This window comes from Chanodichthys erythropterus, chromosome 13 (assembly GCF_024489055.1).
Source record: "Chanodichthys erythropterus isolate Z2021 chromosome 13, ASM2448905v1, whole genome shotgun sequence".
Taxonomy (NCBI): domain Eukaryota; kingdom Metazoa; phylum Chordata; class Actinopteri; order Cypriniformes; family Xenocyprididae; genus Chanodichthys; species Chanodichthys erythropterus.
The window spans coordinates 43,531,861-43,547,824 of record NC_090233.1 but is presented as its reverse complement, the minus strand read 5'-3'; the positions used below and the strand labels follow the sequence as shown (position 1 = coordinate 43,547,824).

At 37.5% G+C, this 15,964-nt stretch overlaps 1 protein-coding gene across 5 annotated transcripts in view; it reads left to right on the top strand.

The window, feature by feature from the left end:
* Positions 1-9,417, top strand: part of slc4a4a (solute carrier family 4 member 4a) — a 65,469-nt gene extending 56,052 nt beyond the window's left edge. For 4 of the 5 annotated variants that reach the window (XM_067408097.1, XM_067408096.1, XM_067408098.1 and 1 more), the window contains 12 exons: positions 694-764; positions 1,863-2,048; positions 2,297-2,410; positions 3,457-3,618; positions 4,953-5,131; positions 5,827-5,899; positions 6,010-6,078; positions 6,228-6,401; positions 6,608-6,772; positions 7,685-7,778; positions 8,420-8,499; positions 8,872-9,417. In XM_067408097.1, coding sequence (XP_067264198.1) covers positions 694-764; positions 1,863-2,048; positions 2,297-2,410; positions 3,457-3,618; positions 4,953-5,131; positions 5,827-5,899; positions 6,010-6,078; positions 6,228-6,401; positions 6,608-6,772; positions 7,685-7,778; positions 8,420-8,463 — 1,331 coding nt within the window. In that variant the 3' untranslated portion in view covers positions 8,464-8,499; positions 8,872-9,417. The remainder of the gene's footprint in view (positions 1-693; positions 765-1,862; positions 2,049-2,296; positions 2,411-3,456; positions 3,619-4,952; positions 5,132-5,826; positions 5,900-6,009; positions 6,079-6,227; positions 6,402-6,607; positions 6,773-7,684; positions 7,779-8,419; positions 8,500-8,871) is intronic. The other variant, XM_067408099.1, reaches the window with a different exon arrangement.
* The last annotated feature ends 6,547 nt before the right edge of the window (positions 9,418-15,964 follow it).

Here is a 15,964-nt window from a genome sequence, read left to right as displayed (position 1 = left end):
ACAGAGACGGGCTGGCAGGTGGTTCTCTCATCCACGCTGCTTTCCTCTAAACCGCTGTTTGCTCCTCTTCGCCCTCCCTTGACTTCTCTTCAATCTGATGCTGCAGAGGGAAACAACAGCTGTGTGGAAATTAGTTCCAGTTAGAGGAACCCAGCAAAGAGACTAATGCTGTGGTGAATGTTTACAGTGGGCATTGCGGGCTGGTCAGCACGTATGCTGTACTTAACCTCAACCTCGATAAAACGTTTATTTTTGTGTGAACGTTTGCTTGTTAAATCTGCCGTGTGTTTAAAGTTTAAGTGGCCATTAAACACATTTAAGCATTATCTACTGATTCCCACAAATATGATTCATAGGTATTTAGTCACTGGTCTCAGAAGCTAAATGTGGCTGTAGGATAAAAATAAATAAATGAGATCATCTGAGTCTTCTTGAGTCAAGAATGCTAAATAATACAAATTAAAAATCTTATTAATTTACAGTTAAATGCTACAGGTAAATTGGGTCCAAAAAATGAGACCACTAGCAAAAAACTTTTTTATTTTTGCATTTTTATATGTATTTATTTATTTATTTTTACATATATAACTTTCTGAATTTTTCTAAATCCTAAAACTTTGTTTATTTCAAGGTTTAAACAATGATTCTTTCTGAATGCCACTTTTGAAACCTTTGACCTTTTGTGTTTTTCAGTCAATTCTTCAGAAGTGTACACCGATCCACTTGATTCAACATTTGTCTGGACTGTAAATTACAGCGATACAGTAAGTGTTTACACATATTTCAGTGATGTTTTAGGAAAGGCATGAATTTGAACAGATTTTTAAACCACTCTGCATTGTACACTTGCCAACTTTGTAAATGGTTACAAAGAAAAAAACGAGCAGCATAAACTACTGAGGATCACACACACTACCAGACTTTTTAAGCCTTCCAAAAACAACAAACTTTTGCAGAAACATGCACCTCATGTTTTTCTGTGAAATCTGTTAACTGCCTAAAATATGCAGACTGGCTCTGACTTTCGGCAACTAGCGTTGACTTCTGTATTCCAGCCTTAAGACTGGATTCATTCATTGAGGTCACCCAACAGAACTTACACAACACATTAGAGAAACCTTGTCCTGGTTTAGCTGGTTGTGTTCAGAAAATGCATAATGCTTTTTAATCCTTAAATTGTTGGCTGTTTCCTAAAACATTTTCTTCAGACCTTTCTGATTTTTTTGTCCTTTTCTATAGCCAAACTGAGCTCCCAGCTGCGAATAATAGAGAAAGATCTCTGACAATGGTTTCATTCAGATGGAGTCCTCAGTTTGAAATCAATGAAACATAATGCCCAAATCCATGCCAACATCTTTGTGACTGACGGAGCCATAGCTCAGGTTTCACACCTTTTGTGCAAACTTGAACAGTAACAGAGTCATTGTACAACTTCAGAGAGGTTGAAGACAACAAAACTCTGCCTTCAAACAGAAACTTGAGAGCGTTTGCTCTGTGACAATCTTTGCTCATAACATACATGTCTCCCAGCCTTAAATTAACGTCCTGGGTTCAAGTTTAGGTCTGTTGACTGCATTTGTGGCATAATGCTGATTGCCATAGGACAACAATTTAATCTCATCCCTCAGTTATTAAAATTGATTTAAAAAAAAAAACGAAGGAAGGAAGGAAGTCATTGAAATCATTCAGACTTTTGTGAACTGAATCTACAAGATCTGACTTAAAAGGATTAATCATTGCTGCTACTCTCATGAATGTGCCAGAGGGCTTGGGTCGATGTCACGATTTCTTGAAATTTTGTTTTAAAAGTTGACGTCTGTAGATTTGATATTCTGTTCATGTATTTTGTGTCATTTGTGTAGCGCTTGAATGCCAGCTGGTCCTCCCTGTCAAAGAAGGAATGCCTGAAATATGGAGGGGAGCTAGTGGGCAAATCCTGTGACTTTGTGCCAGACATCACCCTCATGTCCTTCATCCTTTTCTTTGGCACCTACACCTGCTCCATGTGTCTGAAAAAATTTAAGACCAGCCCATTCTTTCCTACTACTGTAAGTAGCCACACTGTCAATCTGTAGCGTGTTTGTGATGGATTTGCTCTAATCATACTGCATATATAGAGGCAATCAATATTTAGCCAAACCCTGCCTCTAATCCAGATACTGTAGGCAGGTAGACAACAATTGTTTTGTCAATCCAGTTTCTGATCCTAATCAATACTGCAGTTGTTGAGCCAAGAGACTATTGATGTGATGCACACTACTTACTTCCTAAAAAAACTTTTTATTTTTCGTCTTAGGTGAGGAAGCTCATAAGTGACTTCGCCATTATCCTGGCCATTTTGATCTTCTGTGGTGTCGACGCTCTGGTTGGGGTAGATACGCCAAAGCTCATAGTGCCAAGTGAATTTAAGGTAAACTTTCTGTTTATATTGTCTGTCTGTTACTGTATAGTGATGTTCCTTCTGAGGTGTACTTCTAAAATTGCTACAGCATAAACCTACAGTACTGTTCAAATGTTTTTTTTTGTTGTTTTTTTTTTAAGAAGTTTCTTATGCTCACCAAGGCTGCATTTATTTTATTTAGATCTAAAATATTGTAAAATATTATTTAAACTTTAAATTACAGCTTTCTATTTGAATTTCCTTTAATTTATTGTGTGATGTCAAATGTATTGCTGTGATGTCAAAGCTGAATTTTCAGAATCATTACTCCAGTCTTCAGTGTCACAAATCATTCTAATATGCTGATTTGGTGCTCAAAAAAAAAAAAAAAAAAGATTGTTTTGCTTGTTGCTTTTGTGGAAACTGTGACACATTTTTCAGGATTCTTTTGTAGCAAAAGAACAGTCTTTATTCGAAAATTGAAATGTTTTGTAGCATTATAAATGTCTTTAATGCGTCATTGTTGAAAAAAGGTATTTTAAGCAAGTTTAATTTCTTTCAAAGTGTTTCAACATGAGTGGGTGCACATCAAATTATTTTCAGTATGGACCTGAAAATATTGTATCGTAATACACAGCTCTGATTAATTCACATGACAACAACTGCATCCTAGAAAGTCAAATGGAATTATGAACTGCTTCAAGCAGCATTTGCAATATATTTATCTAAAATAAGTTTTAGCCACTGTATAAATAGAATAGTGTGAATAAATAGCCTAATCAAGTGATGAATTGTTCTGCATTAGATGTTATTTATTTGTATAACATATCTTTTGGACAGTGGGGTGTTTCTACTCAGGTGGCTTGAGGGTCTGCTTAATAGCAATAGATTTTGCTCAGGAAGAACAAATATCAGAGAGAACACTGGCTGACACATTACTTCTCATGTACAGACTCACAGCATAAGTCAATGCCAATCCACTCAGGACATTACCGTTTGTATCCTGTAAACATTTGCCAAGTGCTCTGACTGCAAACTTCTGTGATCCTAAAACTACACTTCTCTTCTGTGCTCAGCCAACAAGCCCAAACCGTGGCTGGTTTGTGCCACCGTTTGGAGGAAACCCCTGGTGGGTGTACCTGGCAGCAGCTCTGCCTGCCCTGCTGGTCACCATCCTGCTCTTCATGGATCAGCAGATCACCGCTGTCATTGTCAATCGCAAGGAACACAAGCTTAAGGTAGGCCTGCCGTGAGTCTGCTGTGTGACTCTCTCCCAAGCCAGATGGTTTATCACGCTCACTTTGAGCCACCCAGGACCACAGGAAACATTCACAGTGCCGGGGGCGACTATATTGAGATATTTATAGAAAGTCTCTTACAAATAGAGAATTTTAATCTTTTGTCTGGAGGATGTGAATCAGCACTTGGAGTCAAAAATAGAATTATTCAAACAGATGGTCTGAGACACTGATACAAGCTAAAGGGAAAAGGCTGCCATAAATAATCTAGGAATTAATATTTGTTAAATACTTAATTTGAATTGAAAACTGAAAGTAAAGCAGTTTGATTTTGTGATATACTAATTTAGATAGCTTGGCTTTGTTAATAATCAAGACTAAAATAACTAAAACTGAGAAGGGGAAAAAAAAAAAAAAAAAAAAAAATATATATATATACATATATATAAATAAATATACATATATATATATATATAAATATAAATAAAAATATATAAAAATATATAAAAATATATATATATATTTATATATATATATATAAACCCTTATTCAAACCTATTTAAAGCTAAGCGATTTCACCACATGATCACACTTTATGTCCACATTATATATATATATATATATATATTATATATATATATATAATATATAATAATCTATATATATAATTAAACCCTTGCCAAGCGATTTCACCACATGATCACACTTTATGTCCACATAGGAAAAGATTCTGAGTGGTGGAACAAAGAGGAATTGTGAATCAGACAAAAGCAAACCATTTATTCTCTTTTGGCCTGTAATGTGAGATTGGCCTCAAAACATTGTGTCCTCTCAATATAATGCCTCACAATAGAAGACCTCCTATTGTCATCTCTGTGAGAATTACACTGCCCTGGTGACATACTGTACTGCACTTTTGTTGATGTAGTGTAGTTTTATTTGTGTTAAAGTACAGCACTCAAGAAACCTAATGGGTTGTTTAAAGGGACAGTTCACTCAAAAAAGAAAATTCTGTCATTGTTTATTCACCCTCATATCTTTTTTTTTTCCTCTTTAAAACAATTCATAGGTGCCTTAGAATGTATGGACTATTTTAGGCAGAGGCTATTTGGACTATAGATGTAAATAGTGTAAATAGCAAAAAAAAAAAAAAGAGCTCCTCAGATTATGTTCAGTTGGGGAAAAACAGCGTTTAGAACTACAAGAGGCTGCTAAAAATCATTACTGGGTGATCTATTCCTGCAAACTGTCACCGACCACTGTTATCAGTTATCAAATGTTTTTGATTCTTCTAATACCATTTTGTGACCATCCTTTATCTTTTTCTCGAGCAGAAAGGTGCAGGCTATCATTTGGACCTGTTCTGGGTTGCTGTGCTGTTAGCGGTGTGCTCTTTCATGGGTCTGCCATGGTATGTAGCTGCTACGGTTATTTCCATCGCCCACATTGACAGCTTGAAGATGGAGACAGAGACATCCGCCCCTGGCGAACAGCCCAAATTTTTGGGTGTCAGGTATGTTGTAAAGCATATAAAAGATAGGATGATTTAGGTGATTCCTGTGTATTTGGACAGTGTCATAGCATAAAACTGAAGGATATGACTTTAACAGTAGAGCTTTTGCATCACTCGTTGACTACAGATTTGGGATCAGTGGGGCGCCTGTTAAAAACTGCATGATGAACTGAACTTTAGGGGGCTTTATTGACGCAGCTGTAAGCTGAACAAACGTGTACAGGCCGAGTTCTGTTGAAAACACACCACCAGTATTAAGGTTGTTTTTTAACACTTCTCTGGTTTGGTTAACCAATCCAATATGTTTCCCAAACTATTTGAGATAATAATGATAATTAATATTTCCATTAGAAGTAATCATTCATAATTGGGGTCTAATGGTTAAGGATATGAGCTGGTAACTGCAAGGTTGCAAGTTTAAACTCATAAACGATCGCCTTTATGCCCTTGACCAAGGAACTAAAAACTTCAAGCTGCCCCAGGGGGACTGTTACTATAATAAGCGTAATAAGCGACCTGAGTGTATCGTATCGTGTAGATCAAAAGGATAAACAATGCAGATTTATTTTTATAGTCATCTTTGATCATATTTACCAAGAGTGCCAATAATTCTGACCACCACTGTATGTGTGTGTGTGTGTGTGTGTTTGCTGTAATATTTATTTACTTTTTTGCTGTAATTCTCTCCTCTTCAGGGAACAGAGAGTTACTGGTGTCTTTGTCTTCCTTCTCACCGGTCTGTCTGTGTTCATGTCTCCTATCCTCAAGGTAACAATACAATGCAGTAGCGCCAAATGCACTGCTGCGTGCATGTGATGTTCTTTGTCTTTTCTCAAACCCAGAATGGCTTTGAATGATTGAATCATTATTTCCCATAGTTCATACCCATGCCAGTGCTATATGGAGTCTTCCTCTACATGGGTGTCGCTTCACTCAATGGAGTGCAGGTGAGTTTATTCAAAATTGAACTGAGAAAGTCTTAAACCCATACACACTATCATATGAGGTATTTCCAAAAGCATTAAATCATTTTAATAATCACTATTTGAAATCGGTTGACAGTTAGTTGACAGAAAACTGCCTTTTTTGTTCTCAGTTTATGGACCGGCTCAAGCTGCTCCTCATGCCTGCTAAACACCAGCCAGACCTGATCTACCTGCGGCATGTCCCATTGAGGAAGGTCCATCTCTTCACCTTTGTCCAGATACTCTGCCTGGCACTCCTCTGGATCCTCAAGTCCACTGTGGCGGCCATCATCTTTCCCGTCATGGTTAGTCACCTCTTTCACCTATTTGTGATTTAACAAACATTAATGCTAGAAGCAGGCTGCAAAACTAAGCTTCATGACTTTCATGACTTTCAGCCCACTAGAAATAGACACTCAAGTGCAATATTTGTGTAAAACACTTCCGTTTTATCATCTGTAGTATATGTGCTACCTGAAAAGACACCATTTACTGTATTCTCATTGGTTAGATCTTGGCTCTGGTTGCTGTGAGGAAGGCGTTGGACTATGTCTTCTCCCAGCATGACCTCAGCTTCCTGGATGATGTCATACCCGAGAAGGACAAGAAAAAGAAGGAAGATGAGAAGAAAAAGAAAAAGAAGAAACAAGGGAGCATAGACAGTGACATGGAAGATGTGAGTGTCCTGAAAAATGCCACAAGCTTTTGTTTTTATATTGCTATTGTGAACACTTTAGACTTTGAGAAATACATTTAGCCTACTGAGTGGCCTTTTAATTGATCTCTTTTTTTTACCGCTGTATGATACGCATTATGTTTTAACAGCTAAAGGGTTAGTTCACCCAAAAATGAAAATTCTGTCATTAATAACTCACCTTCATGTCGTTCCACTCCTGTAAGGCCTTCATTAATTTTCGGAACACAAACTGCCTGCATTGACAGCAAGATAATTAACACTTTCAGATGCCAAGAAAGCAACTATATACATATTTAAAACGGTTCATGTGACTATACCTTTCACCCTTTAATGTTATGAAGTGATGAGAATACTTTTTGTGCGCCAAAAAAACTAAATAACAATATCTAGTGATGGACGATTTCAAAACGCTGCTTCATGAAGCTTAGAAGCTTTATGAATGTTATGTTTTGAATCAGTGGTTCAGAGTGAGTATCAAACTGCCAAAGTCACGCCCCCCAGTGGTGAACCATTGAAATTCCGAAACTCTTATGACATGACGAAGCCTCGTTTTCTGAAGGTCTTACGGAACGACATGAGGGTGAGTAATTATTGACAGAATTTTCATTTTTGGGTGAACTAACCCTTTAAACGATTGATCGATGTTTGTTTGTTTATTCATATCTTTCTTTCTTTTTTTTTTTTTAAATAGCTCCAATAACAAAGCAGAAAGACTGTAAAATTAATTGATTGTCAGAAAGCTATCAGTTTTCTTTGAATGGTTATTTTATTTTGTTTAGTTCAGTTTAATATTATGAAAATTTAGGCTGTCATGAAAGAGGAGGTGTGAACTACTCTGGTACATGTAGGTTCAGCTCCTAAAGCTCTTTTTGACTGTTTGTTCCTGTGCAGTCTGACTATCCTTACAATGAGAATATCCCCAGCATTAAAATCCCAATGGACATGATGGAGCAAGAGCCTTTTTTAGGAGATAAGGCCTCTGACAGTGAGTAGACCGGACCTGGTGCCTCGACTCAACTTGTACCTCTTTAATGATTCAGCACGAGCATTTTTCTTTCTCTTGCTTTTGCATGCGGTGCACGCTACCACTTGCTCCTCTGTCACATAATACCTGTGGAGTCTATGGCAAATGACCTTCATTACCTCTTCCTTCCTGTCATATTCATTTTGCTTCATTTTTTGCATTTGCACTCAAATCCTCTTGAATATTTTTTGCCAATCTTGTTAACCGAGATTGAAGATACAGAAAATATCACTCCTTTAACATTCACTGATTCAGTCATTGATTTACATCAGTGAAACTCAAGATAATTAAATTAGTCATTTTACCTTGTAACAAGATTTAATCTGTGTACTAAAACTTTTAACATCTTAATTTATAATTGTAGTAAAATTATTTTTGATCAGCATTTTTGTTAGATAATTATTAATCTCATGAAATCCAGCAGTCACTCGATTATAAAATCCTTAAACGCCTTCAGTGATTCTGGCTTTTTTTTTTTTTTTTGTGCATGTTTCCACTGTGAAAACTGTGCTGGTGCTGTTCATCCTGAATGGTGTGAATGCATGATGGAGGTGTACAGTGCTTGTGTTGTGCTAATAATGGACCATGTGTCCCTCTTGCAGGAGAAAAGTCCCCTTCATTCCTTGACCGATATTCATCGTGCTGAAAAGCGGCGCTACTTTCAGACCAGCCCAATGTCAAGGTATGCATCTGTTGCACATTAGTAGTGTATATTTATAGTATGGATGGATAACAACAGGGGATATGAGAAGTTGTGAAGAATGTGCCCTTAAGAACATCTAATTCAAATGATCCATGTTCAGATTTTGCATACTTATTACAAAAAACAAGGTTTGCATTACTATTCAATAAGGATGCTAGCAATGAAAGCCACTTTATTTCTGGCAACATCATAATTTGTCAAGGCTTCTTCATGCTTACATAATATCACCTCTATTAGTTCAGTAATGCATTAGGTATTTGAACCACAAGTTAAATTGTTTCAAAGAAATCACTGGGAAATAATTTGAATACCTATTAGGAAGTTGACTGATTACTCGTGTGTATTTTTCAGTTCAGAGAGACTGCCATTAAATGTGCCTCAGATTAAAATAGACATGGACCCAGATGACAGCAATGGTTTCTACTGGAGGAGTCGAGGGTCTGAGACGTCCATATAACTCCTCCAGCCAATCTGCAGCATAGATTTTATTAAGCTTATCCAATTTGCAGAAAGCCATTTGCCAAGGGATATTTTGTAAAGACTGTTCCCCATCACGGATCCTTTCTGCGAAGACTAAAGAATGGCTTGAAGAACACTCGTCTTCCACTCACTTAATCATTATGGTTTGCAAGTTGTAATCCCTAAACTACTATGCAATTCAGTTCATTGTTTCATGTGCTGAGCTGTAGAGAAATGCTGTAGCTGTTTTCCCACAATTCCAGAACTACTTCTTCCATTTTTCAATACAATATGAATCTTTCTACCAGATTCACTTAACATGCCACTATTTTCCTTTTCCTTTATTTTTTGCTGCTCTACCTCTGTTTTGCATGGTAGGCGTTATGTAAAAAGAAAAAAGAAAATGTTTTCCTTTTTTTTTTTTTTTTTTTTTTTAAACAGCATGAGATTTTAATGTTGATCTTTTTTAGTGTATATCTTGAGCAAACTATTCAGCAAATGACTTCTGTTATGATGAGAGAGAACAACTGTGACAATATATTGTAATATTTAACTGTTGATTAACTTTTTATTAATGATTTAATGTTATTGATTGGCACTGCGGTTTTTCATAGTTTCATTTAATGTGGTATTACATTTCATTTGTTTCATTTAACAAACAATATTTATACCTAATTATGCAAATGTGTTCTAATAAGCTTGATTAATTCATTTTGCATTTCAAGTCTTGTTAGGCTTTTGCTTCATTTTCTGGTTATGGAAACCATAAAAAGTCTATATTTGTAAACCTACATGTACTCCATATTGTCCTGCAAATTATTTACCTAAGTGGCTTAAACCTGAATTGCAATAATACATGAAATTCCTTTAGGTTTAAGATTTTTTTATTATTATTATTATTATTATTTGTGCACTATTTACATGTCTAGCCATTGAATGTCTTATTGTCATTTGTTAAAATAAGTCATAAAATGTCAACAAAATGGTACATACATTTGAATGAAGATTTTCAGAGAACATCTGTGCTGTGGACAGGGAATTATGTCATACAGTGCATGTCTGAAACATGTTTTCCTTGAGACTTGATTCTTCCAGGACCCAAAGTCCTATGTTGATTCCTGCTAATTTGTCATTATTCTGCCATCTTTCCATCATTTTTCCTTTTTCTTTCAAAAAAACAAACAAACAAAAAATCAATAGATCATACAGATAGTATACTGTATTTTCAAAATCAACTTCTTTTAACCTTGTAAGTATAAGATTTTTAACTTATATTTTTGGGGGTACATAAAACATGAAATTATTGTGAAAGCATGTCTGGGGAAATTCTTCAACGTTTAAACAATGCTAAATATTAATTGTAGTGTGTATAACTGATACATTTTTAATCAAGTTTTGTGACTTTTTAGAACAAAACAGCTGAAATTATTTTAGAATTTATATTTTTCAAAGGAAATGAATATTAAAAATGAACAGAATTTATTAAATGGTCTCCTCAATTCTTTTTTGTGCATTGTTTTTATACTTTAGTTTTTCCCATCAGTATCATTTCATCTGAAACATAGGGTACATAAAAATATCAAAATCATATATTTAGATTGTACTTGATACTTTGATATATCACTTGCCTCTATTTCTACTATCAAACCATTTTGAATCAAACTTGCTGCTCTATCACTATCCATTAAAAGGACATTTTATTGTATATCTATATTTGGAATAAATTTGGGGACCAAAAATGGCCTTGTTTCAGACAAGTATAATTGACATTAAAAGTTCCTTAGAAAAAATAAATAAAAAATTACTGGTGTGCATCTTGAGACAAAATAATGGCAGTGACATATTTTAAGATATGTCAGTACAAGTTGCTTTCACTTAAAACTGCTCAGACATGCATTTAAGTCTGGGACCAAGCTTAAGCCTTGTCTATGAAACTGGGGGAATGTGGGTATATAGCTCTGCTTAATTTTTTGTGACATTTACAAAGTGACTTATGACAGTTTATCCTAAGGTTAAACATTTCACGTGGTCAGGCATAGGGTGGCCAAAAAGTGAGGGTCACAGGATTTGCACTCAGTTACGATCTTTTATCTATTGACAACCTGATTATTACTTAGCTTTGCTGTTAACACTTAATATGGCACAATGTTACCATCTAGTGTTCAAAGTTAACATTGCACAGAGTAGTGGGAGGTCCCATGGCATATACTTCAGCATCTAATTTAGTGAATGTTGAATTTTATAAAAGTGCTGTCTGTTTATAAAAATGCCATTTTAGACTTGTGTAATGCTCATTTCAACTGATGTCACTTTCCAAGGCTTTTCAAAATCATTTCCGTTATTAGTGCATATTCTGCATGCATGTGACATTAAACCTTCCTACGTCAGCAAGACTGTCAGGCTACTCATGACAATGGCATGCGGGATAATTAGATGTTTGGCAGTTACTTTTCAATTTAGTATAGGAGAAAACGTCATGTATGTAACCTGGTTCCTTTACTCCTCACTAACCATTACAAACGTGTTAAAGGGTTAGTTCACCCAAAAATGAAAATGTCATTAATGACTCACCCTCAAGTCGTTCTACACCCGTAAGACCTTCGTTCATCTTCGGAACACAAATTAAGATATTTTTGATTAAATCTAATGGCTCAGCGAGGCCTGCAGCAATGGTACTTCCTCTCTCAAGATCCATAAAAGTACTAAGAACAACAGTTCATGTGACTACAGTAGTTCTACCTTAATATTATAAAGCAATGAGAATATTTTTTGTTCACCAAAAAAAAACAAAAAAAAAAAAAAACTTTTTAACAGTATCTAGTGATGGCTGATTTTATAACACTGCTTCTTGAAGCTTCCGAGCTTTACAAATCAGTGGATCAGAGCGCCAGAGTCACGTGATTTCAGCAGTTTGGCGGTTTGATACGCGATCTGAATCACTAATTCGACTCAAAAGATTCATAACGCTCCGAGGCAGTGTTTTGATATTGGCTATCACTAGATATTGTTAAAAAGTCATTTTTGTTTTTTATTTTGCCACACAAAAAATATTCTTGTCACTTTATAATATTAAGATAGAACCACTGAACTCACATGAACTAATTTAAATATGTTTTTAGAACCTTTATGGATCTTGAGAGAGGAAGTACTGCTGCAGGCCTCACTGAGCCATCGTATTTAATAACAAATATCTTAATTTGTGTTCCGAAGATGAATGAAGGTCTTACGGGTGTAGAACAACATGAGAGTGAGTAATAAATGACATTATTTTCATTTTTGGGTGAACTAACCTTTTAAAATAGTTCCATTGCTATGTCCACATAATCACCTCCAGGACTGGAGGGGCGACGGGTGAGGGAGTGAGATGCGAGTGGCAGTAATGCACATTCCCCTCTTTTGTACATCCAATATGTGATCACATGGGAGAGCACATTAACACAATCTCTGTATCCATTGTATCGGAGGGAGCAACTGATAAGAATGTGGGATGCTACTAGCGGTCATGCACTCTCTTCCAACTCTGTGAACAGCCCCTTCCCTCACATGGAACATTGACGCTTCCTCCTCACTACAAGTACCAGAGAGGGCGACAGATGAGGAAGTGGGACGTAAGTGGTGGTTTTGCCTTCTGTCCTCTTTTGTACAGCCCATATGTGATTACAGAGGTAGCACATTGCTTCCACCTCCATACTTCCAGTAATGGTATAGGCGACCAGTGAGGAAGTGGGACTTGGTGGAGGGTCAGGGTATTGCCCACTCTTCTCTCCATTACCAGCCCATTTATACGTGATTACAGAGGGAGCACATCGCTACCAAACTGCCTGCAATGGACGAGACGACTGATGAGGGAGTAGCCTAATAAGAAATGAGTCGTGTTGCCCACTCTCCTTCTCTGCATTTGCCCACCTATTTGCAATAGAAAAATTGGGAATATACTGATATACTTTTTGGGATTGACAACCGCATTTAGGCTACTTAACAGGTGTGAGTCTCGAAATGTCTCGTTCACAGCAACTTTCTGTAGCGTTTGGAACACTGTCTGTATGTACGTGCAATCTGTCAAGATGTCAAGCCCGTATTCTCTTACTAGTAACCATGACGACAGTCACCAACATAATATTAAAGATGGCGACGTCTATAAAACTGAAAAGTATTATCACTTTTCACATGACAATAGACTAACTGAATCGCGAGTTCATCCATCAAAACTTCATTAACCAACAGCAGCATGCAAACACGCGCTAGCCGGAGTCTAACCGCTGCACACGCGTCACGTCCTTTGCGACATCTCGCGCATGACAGGCCATTTGAAAAGAAACACAAAACTGACATGAGCCGCTCCTTAAGATGACGCACAGCTCACATCTCTGTCACAGTAATTTACCGAAAGCGAAACCACACACAAAACAACTTAAGAAGAGCGGCTCTCTCGCACTGTATGACGTGACAGACAACTAGTTGTCCAGTTCCGTTCATACAGCACGAATATTCCGAGAATGTGGTTGTGAGTCCTGAAAATTTACAGGTGTGAGTTTGGTTATAAAATGTGTTGTCACTCCCGTAAATAACCATACTGTGTGTGAACGCAACTGTATTAAGGACTCAAATACAGGACTGACAACTGTATTCTGTTGCTGTGTGAACGTGGCCTTTGTGTACAGAAGAGGGTGACCGATAAAAGAGTGGGACGCAAGTGGTGGCATTGCCCAATCGCTTCATCTGTGTCTATCATAAATCTGTGGTATAAGTACAAGTACTGAAGAGAGCAACGGATAAGACCGTATCTATCTACTTTCCTCTCCGTAAGCGGCCCAAACTATGTGAAAACGCTCTGAGGCGGCGCACAGACAGCCAAACTCGCCTTCAGACCCTGTCTCCAGCTGGGGTCGACTACAGAATCAGAACAGGGTGTTGAAGGACCATAATCACTGCAGAGGATGTACCTCTCAAATGCCTCCCTGAACTTTTGGACCACAGTCTCAACTGCGGTACCAAGAAGCCTGGATGGTGGGACCGGGGCAGGGAAAGATTTATTCCTATCCTTGATCTCCTGATTTTTCCCTGAGTTCAGCCACAGATGTCTCTCAGTGGCAACCATGGCAGCAAGAGAGAGACCAATAGCACGGTCTGCCTGCTTGGCGGCACCAAGGGTGAGGTCGGTGGAGCAGCGGAGTACCTAGACTAAGTCCAGGAACACTCGCTTGCCTTGGTCGAGGTCCTTCAATAAATCGGCCTAGTATGCTTGTATCACCGCCATGGTTAGTAAAGCGCCACTGGCCTGGCCTTTGACAAGACTTAGAGGGCAAGGCGGGAGCCATGCAAAGGAGAAAGATAGCCGGCGAAATAGCCTTATAAAATAGCCTTACCCTTATGACCTGCGAGGAACATCTCCTTTACAGAGAGCCAGGTGGGAATGGAGCTTCTTCACTCGAGAGCTGACCATTCATGCTCCGCTCCAAGACAGATGACACACTTTTTGTGTGCATGAACGCTTGTAATGCAACACAGAACAGGGCGAGATACATTTTCTAAACCCATACTTTTTCCACACTGCTTGATTTCTTCAGGTGAAATTTTATAGTCTGTCGGTGCATCTGTGACATTATCAGTCTGCCATAGCCAATCAAAATTCAAAACAGGCTTCAGACACCAGTTCACGCAGAGCGTTCCCATAGCATCAATACTATACAGAGCCCCTAAAGGGACATGGTGGTGGAAAAAAAAATTGGGAAGGGAGGGAATTTTACTTGCTGGTGGAAAAGAAATTTGGGATGGGAGGAATCTTTTGCGTTCCCTCACAAAGATATTTGCGTTCCCTTGCAAAACTTTTGCATTCCCTTGCAAAGTTATTATTGTTCCCTTGCAGTCAGCTCGGACAAACACTTCCTCTTTAATGTCTTTAATGGCTGGCAGTAATGTTTCTGTGATTAAAAATGCACACAAATAATGCGCAGCTCTTACAGTTTGAACTTGTTGGACTCAAATATAAAGAAATGCAGTCAGTGCTTATGTCGAGCAGTTCAGTAAAGTTGGCAGTATATTCACTGATTTGAGCTTCCCGGATTAATAACTCGTGAGCTAAATGTTGTTAAAACACGAATGCAGCTACTTCTAATCATAGTAACCTAGACAATGAGCTACAACAACATTTTCCTCAAATGTGCTTTATAATAAATTGGTCTCTACACTGCGTTCCAAACTATTATGCAAGTGACATATCAGTAAGATTTCAGTACAATAAACATTCAGATTTTAGTTTTTCTAAGAAAATGTTTGTTTATTTATCCATGTCTTTTTAGATAACTGGTATCAATCTCAGACAAAATAATTTGCCAGATCTATGGAAACCCTACTTAGAGGTTGTTCCACATTATTAAGCAAGTCACAGTTCTCATGCAATATGAGGAGGAAGAAAGATCTTTCTGAAGATGAAAAGCATGAAATGGTGCAATGTTGTGCAAAAGGCATGAAAACAACTAATATTGTGTGAAACTGAATGGAGATTATCAAATTATCATAAGATTTGTGAGTGATTTAAAGCACTGCAGAACTCGGTCAGATAAAGGCTTATTAATGAAAGTTCCTTTCAAAAAAATGAATTGCATTAAAAGGGCAGCTATAAAAAAGCCAGTGTTGAGCAGCAAACAGGTATTTGAAGCTGCTGGTGTCTCTGGAGTCTCGAGAAGCTTTGCATGCAGGCTGGCAGTTGTGTGTAAAGATGCATTTTAGCCACTCCAAACCAAAGCTCACAAAGACAAACATTTACAGTGGGTTTAGAAATACATTTTCAAACAGTTTTATTGCTGTGGTGATTTTTTGTAGCATGGGATAGTGCATAGTGCATTGTACTATGCACTATCCTCCTTTTTATACCATAGCTGAAAATGGACAGTTATGAACTCCACATATCTTGCAAAAGTCATTTTAATACCCTCCATCTCACTTCCCAGTATTCCAGCCCAAATCATCACCCGCCAGCTCCTTG